Below are 7,500 nucleotides of genomic sequence, written 5' to 3'. Positions count from 1 at the left end.
TTTTTACGATAACCATTTTTTTAAAAATCCAAATCTGTGCTACAGTGGAGTTTGAGATCTCAGACTCCTGACAGATCGCAAAAACAAAGTGTGACCATAGAACATCTCAGTGGTCTCGAAAAAGTCTTTTACACTACAGATTTTTATTCCCTACCTGCTGAATATAGACTTCTATAATAACAGGCTTTGAAAATGTAAGACTTAAATTTAACCTTAACCTAAATTGTACTTGACAAAAATGCACATGCGATAGCTGTGTGTGTGTGTGTGTGTGTGTGTGTGTGTGTGTGTGTGTGTGTAGGTACCCTCACTCAGGCTATTAGGAACTTTGCTAAGAGCCTGGAGGGCTGGTTGACGTCAGCGATGAGTAACTTCCCCCAGGAGATCGTCCGCACCAAGGTAAAGCCTCCGTTACTTTATTCGTACAGCACAGTTAACAATGCACGTTGTCACAAAGCAGCTTCACACGACTACAGAAACATCATAAACTATAAGACTTGTCTGAGGCTACACTGTACATCTGTTTGGCTTGAGTTCAGCATCAACATTTACTGTGCATGTTATTGATCTTGTTTCCCTCAGGCTGCAGTGGTGAGTGCGTTTGCACAGACGCTGCGCAGGTACACCTCTCTCAACCACCTGGCGCAGGCGGCTCGGGCCGTGCTGCAGAACACGGCTCAGATCAACCAGATGCTCAGCGACCTGAACCGCGTCGACTTCACCAACGTGCAGGTCTGACCGTCGCTACACGACAGCTCAGAGCCGACACTCGTCCGGCTTAATCTTCAGGTTACAGACTTTAAAGTGAGCGCTGTCGTTACTCAGTGTTGTGTGTGTGTGTGTGTGTGTGTGTGCGTCGTGCAGGAGCAGGCGTCCTGGGTGTGTCAGTGTGATGAGAGCGTGGTGCAGCGTCTGGAGCAGGATTTTAAGATGACACTGCAGCAGCAGAGTTCTCTGGACCAGTGGGCCGTGTGGCTGGACAGTGTGGTGAGTCAGGTGCTGAAACCACACGAGGGCAGTCCAAGCTTCCCCCGTGCCGCACGCCAGTTCCTCCTCAAGTGGTCCTTTTACAGGTACACACTCACACTCACACTCGCACACACACACACACACACACACGCACGCACACACACTTCTCTCTCTCACACTCTCACACACACACTTTTCTCACACACACATACTTCTCTCTCTCTCACACACACACACACACTTCTCTCTCTCACACACTTTTCACACACACACACCTCTCTCTCACACACACACACTTTTCTCACACACACACACACACACACACACACACACACACTTCTCTCTCTCTCTCACACACACACACACACTTCTCTCTCTCTCACACACACACACACACACACACACACACCTCTCTCACATGCACTTTTCACACACACACTCACACTTTTCTCTCACACACACTTCTCTCTCTCACACACACTTTTCACACACACACACACTCTACACACACACTTGACACACTCTATACACACACACACACACACTTTTCACACACAACTTTTCTCACTTTCACACACACTCACTTCACACATACACACACTTTTTTCACACACACTCCTGATTTATTTTCTACAACTCCCTGAAAGAAGGAGAAAGATGTAATTGTGTAATTGTTTCTGACTTTAGTTTGTACTGGAGTTACAATCAGACTCCTCTCGTCTAATCTAACGTCTCTGATCCACCAGTTTAGTGCTTTACAATATAATCACCGACTGCATGTCAGCGCAGTTACAGAACATCCTCAAACTGAACTAATAATTCTTGCCATGTTTACATAAGCTTCAGTAACAGAAAGGTTTGCGTTGGTGATCGTTGTGCACCATTATAAAGGCTAATCCTTTGTGTCTTTACTTTTTAGCCACGAAAAAGACAAAATCTGTGGCTTCCTTTTCTAGGGTGTCAGAACTTTTGTCTTTATCGAACGGCAGGTTTTATTTGTCTGTTGTGGATGTGTTTTTGAATCGTTTTCCTTCAAGTCATAGTTAATAAAATTGTATTAAACTGTACAAGTATTTAAAACTTGTAAGATTAAATTATTGAGAGTTTTGTGATTACCGGCTTAATAAATACCTTTAGATCTGGAATGATGAATGCTATAATTGTGAAGGTGGTGTTGTTGGTGTGTAACACTGGTGTGTGTGTGTGTGTTGGGCAGCTCCATGGTGATCAGAGACCTGACTCTACGCAGCGCGGCGAGTTTCGGTTCTTTCCACTTGATCCGTCTGCTCTATGATGAGTACATGTTCTATCTGGTGGAGCACCGCGTCGCTCAGGCAACCGGAGAAACCCCCATCGCTGTCATGGGAGAGGTTCGTCTGCTCATACACACTTTCTGTATTAAGAGAAACTTATGCACAGTTCTGACGTGTGTGTGTATGTGTGCGTGCGTGTGTGTGTTTGACTTGCAGTTCAGTGACCTCAGCCTGATGATGCCGTCCCTCATGGAGAAAGGTACGAGTTAACTGTTTTATAAATGATCCGCTACACACACACACACACACACCCTTGCTAACACACACCAACTTGTGTCTCTGTTAGATCCTTCATTCTCAGATGACATGAGCGACATGGGCACCGACTCAGACGTGGCCCGGGGGACGTGTGAACCCGCCGTGAAGAGAGAGAGAATCGAGATTAACCACACTCTGCAGGAGATCTAAAGTGTGTGTGTGTGCGCGTGTGTGTGTGCGCGTGCGTGTTTATACGAGCAAACAGCAGAATCCATCAGTGCGAGCTGAGATATAAACACCGTCTGTATTCGTTTTGTTTGTGAGTAACTAATGCAGTCTAGAGGCTTTATAGCTTGTGCTTGAGGTTTGTTTTCTTTCTGCGTTCTTTTTTTTCCTCTTTCTTCTTCTTCTTGCCTCTGTATGTGTGTGTTTTAATTTGTGCCATAGTGTCCTTTCAGTGCCTTAGATGAGAGCAGTAACCCCTCGAGCACCCCGTGCTTGTCCTGCGGTAAAACCGTATCATCTCTTGAGAACCTTCTGGGGGGAAAAAAACCAAAACAAAACTCCAAGGTCCCCGCAGCCTCGCCTGCGATCGCTCGGGTCACACACAAAAACAAACGCTCGTTCACCCACCTATCAGCACCCCACACACAATAAAGGTCTTTTGAGATGACCCACGGATCCCTCGGCTGCTTCTATGCTGCGCTGTGTTTTTGTGTAAAGAGGTTTAACAGCCCGAGAGCTCGTCTGCTTTACGGAACGCGATCGGCGATACGTTCACGGTCACAGTCTACGTCGTGTGCTCGCGACACCGGATTTCTGTGAAATCGGGAACAAAGCTTTTCTCAATTTGACGTGAATTAGTTACAAAACGATTTAAATGTTTGTAAAGACGTTAGAAAGAAAAACAGATCCCAGAAAAAGTTAAGTGTCGTCTCGGAGGTCTCGTGCCTGCGTGCGTGCATGTGGGTGGGAACACGTTAACCCCCTAGTTAGCTGCCTTTACTAATCTATTACAAAGTTAGTCTGAAGTCTAGCAAGTGTCCTGCAAATCAACCGACAAATACGTACACTTGAGCTTGTGTGGAACCAGTTATTTATATATATATATGTGTGTGTGTGTGTGTAGCTACCACGGTTTCTTTAGCAGGCCCCGCCCACAATGTCGCTGAGAAGCTGAAACAACTGGATCGTCACCTGCTAGTCTGAACGCGAAGTCAACACGTTTATAATGTTAACAAGAGTATAAGACCCAAAACAAGGCTTTCCAACGTTTCAAGGGTTTAGTAGGTTCTAAGGAGCAGGACGAAGGGACGGAGGGAGGGACCGACCGACACGTTCACCTGTAACCGAACGTCTGCTCTCGCCGCTCTGTTCCGAACACTCCGCCTCTCGCACACAAGCCCGGGACGTTAAACCTTTCACAATCTGTACATTTGGTCATTTTTAATAGATTCAATATAAAAAAAAATGTAAACACTTTAAACGGAATGATTGTTATTGTATGATATAAATACTCAAGATTTCTAGCTATTTTATAAAAACCTTTCGTTCACCTTTAAACTGAAATATGCACACACACATCACCTCGGTGCTGGATTTTTTTCCCGCTCCTGCTTTTTCTTCTCGTCCGACGAAAACGGATCTATTTATATTAAAGTGCCGATTTATTTTTTTTCTTTTCAGCTCTCGATTATCCGGGTTTAACCGAAACCTTTTCCCGGTCCGTCGCTCACCTGTGTTGTTTTTCTCCGTATTTTCAGATGCGGTACTATTTTCTTTAAATCCCCCCCCCCCCCCCCCAAAATATCCGTACACCCCTCTTTCTTTTCCTGGGACGCGATCTGTCGTCTCCGTGGCCTTTTCTCTCTCTCTCTCTCCCTCTATTTACTGGTTATGAGCGTTTCAGGATGTTGGTGCGTTTAAAGAAATTTGTGTAACTTGAGAATAGTTTTTTTTTTTATTGCTGTTTTAGATGGATTATTTTTTATTTTTATGGGAGTAGATTTGATTCTTCTCACAACTCTATTTTGTGGAAAAAAAAACAAAAAAAATGCCTTTCTCGAATATTCTTACCTTAGGCTGAGAACAGATGCCGTCTGTAATAAAAATCTTACTTCAGTTGTATTTTGTACTGGTTTAAAAAATAAAACAAAGAAGTGTAATAAATTTGTGTAAACCACTTAACGACTACGGCTCACGCCTTTCTTTCTTTCTTTTTTTAATAAACAACACAAACACAATTCAGTCTTTACAATGATTAAATATTAAAGTCCTTATTATTATTATTATTATTATTGTAGAGTCACATAAGATGGTTTGACATCCACATCTTCACTCAGCCGTAATCTACAGAAATGTGTTGGGAGGGGGAGAGGGAGGGGGTGTTGGGGGCAATCGTGGATCTGAAGAAGTGCCGAAGGCCGAGTCCGAGCCCATCGTGGTCGCCGTGCATGTGTGTGTGTGTGTGTTTGTTCCCTACACAGCAGTGTGTTCTGTATAATGTCCAGCTTCCATGTGTTTGGTCCTCAGAAAACACTCAGACGTGGCCTTTAGTGATAAAAGTGCAAACTTTTGTCCAGCAGGTAGGAAAAAAAAAAAAAAAGATTGTGATGTTCTTCTACAACAAACATCCGGCCATGTATTTCCCTGAAAAAACAACACACACACACACACACACACGGTCATCGCTAAACATTCATCTCTTGTACATAGTTATGTTCTTTTCAGGGGGGCAAACACAGAGGACCATTGGGGTTTGGTTTTGTTTTCCCTTAATAATAAAAACCTTCATTGTAAACTGCATGTCATGTTTACTTGTGTTATCTTTGACTAATATTTAAATTTGTTTGATGATCTGAAACATTAAAGTGTGACAAACATGCAAAAAAATAAATCAGGAAGGGGGCCAACACTTTTTCACACCACTGTTTATGATGAGATACGTCTTTTTTGCTCAGGATGGCTCATGTGTAAAGTGAGTGTGTGTGTGTGTGTGTGTGTGTGTGTGTGTGTGTGTGTGTGTGTGTGTCCATGCAAAACTCTCACCGGTGGCGAATCTCTTCTTGAGCAGGGACATGCGGTATCGGCCGCCCACCAGCTCCATGTCCAGGCCCGACAGAGACGCTCCTGTACCCACAAACTGTACAGCCAGGCTTGGGGCAGGACCACGGGGCTCCTCCAGGCACTGCCAGCTGGCACACAGTGTGCCCGAGCCTGACACACACACACACACACACACACACACACACACACACACACACTGAGTTATACGAGTTGGCATAAATTGTTACATGATTCAGGTCAAATATAACAGACATGCTGAATCATTTAAAATGAATCCTACTGAATCATCTAAATACAATCAATTCGATGTAAACTAAATGACACAGAATCGTAAAGAAAAATGTAATCTTATAGAATTAAACTGAAGAATATAAATCATAATCTGAATCAAATAACGTGAATCATTTACACTGAATCGACTCGAATCAAATTGAATCGTATATAATGAATCACAGTAACTGAATCCTACTGAATTAAACAGACTGAATCATATGTTCTGTGATTGAACAACGCAGTCAGTGCAGAGATGATTATAATGCTTTATAATGAAGCGAGTGGGCATCAGGAGGTACGTAAAAGAATCTTTTCCATAAAATCCTTCTGGCTGCCTGATCATTTCTGACCTGGAAGCATTTATAGCTTTATAGTGTTTATTAGCATCAGCTACGAGGTGTTCAGGTCTCTACCTGCCCACAGCTGACGTCACAGCTTTTTACATGAATAATGAAGGCAGATCTTTGCGTATAAACGATGGTGAAATGTGACAGCGGTGAAAGCAGCTGGAGTCACTGACCTTTACTGTGATTGGTGGGTGAGAGATGAGGAAGTTTCCACAGCAGCCGCTTGTCCTCAGTGTTCCTGTAAAAGCACAAAGTATAACAAGCAGCAAGCGTTTATTAGTTATAGAAAGAAAACAAATTAAACTCTCTCTCTCTCCCTCTCTGTCTTTTTCTCCCTCTCTCTCTCTCCCTCTCTGTCTTTTTCTCCCTCTCTCTCCCTCTCTCTCTGTCTTTTTCTCCCTCTCTTTCTCTCTCCCTCTCTTTCTCTCCCTCTCTCTCTCCCTTTCTGTCTCTCTCTCCCTTTCCGTCTGTCTCTCTCTCTCTCTCTCTGCCTGTCACTCTCTCTGTCTCTCTCTCAGTCAGTCTCTCTGTCTCTCTCTCAGTCTCTCACTCTCTCAGTCTCTCACTCTCTCAGTCTCTCTCATCATACAAGTTGTCGGGAATTTTCTCACACTGGTGAGTGAATGTGACTGAATTATTTTTACGTCTTGTAAATAAATGTTCTTTTTCTGTCTGTCTATCCTTATTTCCCTCACTGTCCCTCTGCATCTCTCCGTCACTCTCTTACTATGTCTTTCTCTTCCAGTCGGTCTCTCTCTCTCTCTCTCTCTCTCTCTCTCTCATATCTCTCTCTCCTTCCTCTACCCTTTCTTGCCCTCTCGTTCTGTCTCTCTCTCACCAGGTAGCAGGTGGTTGGCACTGCAGGTCGGTGGCTGTGGGATCAAGCGGCAGCAGCACCTGCACAGCCGTGAGCTGTGTGGCTGGTGCGGTTGCCGGGCAACAGTGGTAGTCAAGGGCGACGCGCGTGACCGTACCGCTGCGCTGGCACTCGGCCGACAGCAGCAGAGGGGCGCGAGCCGGGTCCTGAGACGACACCTGGGACAGAGGTCATCGTCATGGCAATATCATTAATGATTTATGTACATTACACTAAGTACGCTGCAGGAAACAGAGACATGAGCAGATCATAAGCAGCGTCTCACCTGGTACTTCAGGACCCCTACATTGTAGTACGAGGCTTGTGGGTTAAGCTCCGCCTCTCTCTGAAGGTGAACAGTCAGAGCCTGCATGTTAAACCAGAAGTCTTTGGAGTTGGGGTCGTTCTGAGACGGGTCGCTGCAGGGGGAGGAAAAAAACGGGAGTGACTTCATGATTCCCACCGTATGTGTTACACG

At 44.6% G+C, this 7,500-nt stretch overlaps 2 protein-coding genes across 10 annotated transcripts in view; one reads left to right on the top strand and one right to left on the bottom strand.

Annotated features, from left to right (window-relative positions):
- The window catches only part of rfx2 (regulatory factor X, 2 (influences HLA class II expression)), a 39,836-nt gene extending 35,174 nt beyond the window's left edge, over window positions 1–4,662 (top strand). For all 6 annotated transcript variants that reach the window (XM_047822938.1, XM_047822940.1, XM_047822936.1 and 3 more), the window contains 6 exons: window positions 302–399; window positions 583–732; window positions 865–1,073; window positions 2,186–2,339; window positions 2,439–2,481; window positions 2,569–4,662. In XM_047822938.1, coding sequence (XP_047678894.1) covers window positions 302–399; window positions 583–732; window positions 865–1,073; window positions 2,186–2,339; window positions 2,439–2,481; window positions 2,569–2,690 — 776 coding nt within the window. In that variant the 3' untranslated portion in view covers window positions 2,691–4,662. The remainder of the gene's footprint in view (window positions 1–301; window positions 400–582; window positions 733–864; window positions 1,074–2,185; window positions 2,340–2,438; window positions 2,482–2,568) is intronic.
- Window positions 4,266–7,500, bottom strand: part of fcho1 (FCH and mu domain containing endocytic adaptor 1) — a 40,449-nt gene continuing 37,214 nt past the window's right edge. For all 4 annotated transcript variants that reach the window (XM_047822932.1, XM_047822933.1, XM_047822935.1 and 1 more), the window contains 5 exons: window positions 7,309–7,441; window positions 7,005–7,201; window positions 6,340–6,404; window positions 5,529–5,696; window positions 4,266–5,129 (listed from right to left, as the gene is read on the bottom strand). In XM_047822932.1, the coding sequence (XP_047678888.1) occupies window positions 5,101–5,129; window positions 5,529–5,696; window positions 6,340–6,404; window positions 7,005–7,201; window positions 7,309–7,441 (592 nt within the window). In that variant the 3' untranslated portion in view covers window positions 4,266–5,100. The remainder of the gene's footprint in view (window positions 5,130–5,528; window positions 5,697–6,339; window positions 6,405–7,004; window positions 7,202–7,308; window positions 7,442–7,500) is intronic.

Source organism: Tachysurus fulvidraco, chromosome 14 (genome assembly GCF_022655615.1).
Source record: "Tachysurus fulvidraco isolate hzauxx_2018 chromosome 14, HZAU_PFXX_2.0, whole genome shotgun sequence".
In the NCBI taxonomy this organism is placed as follows: Eukaryota; Metazoa; Chordata; class Actinopteri; order Siluriformes; family Bagridae; genus Tachysurus; species Tachysurus fulvidraco.
This window is presented reverse-complemented; position numbering and strand designations above follow the sequence as displayed.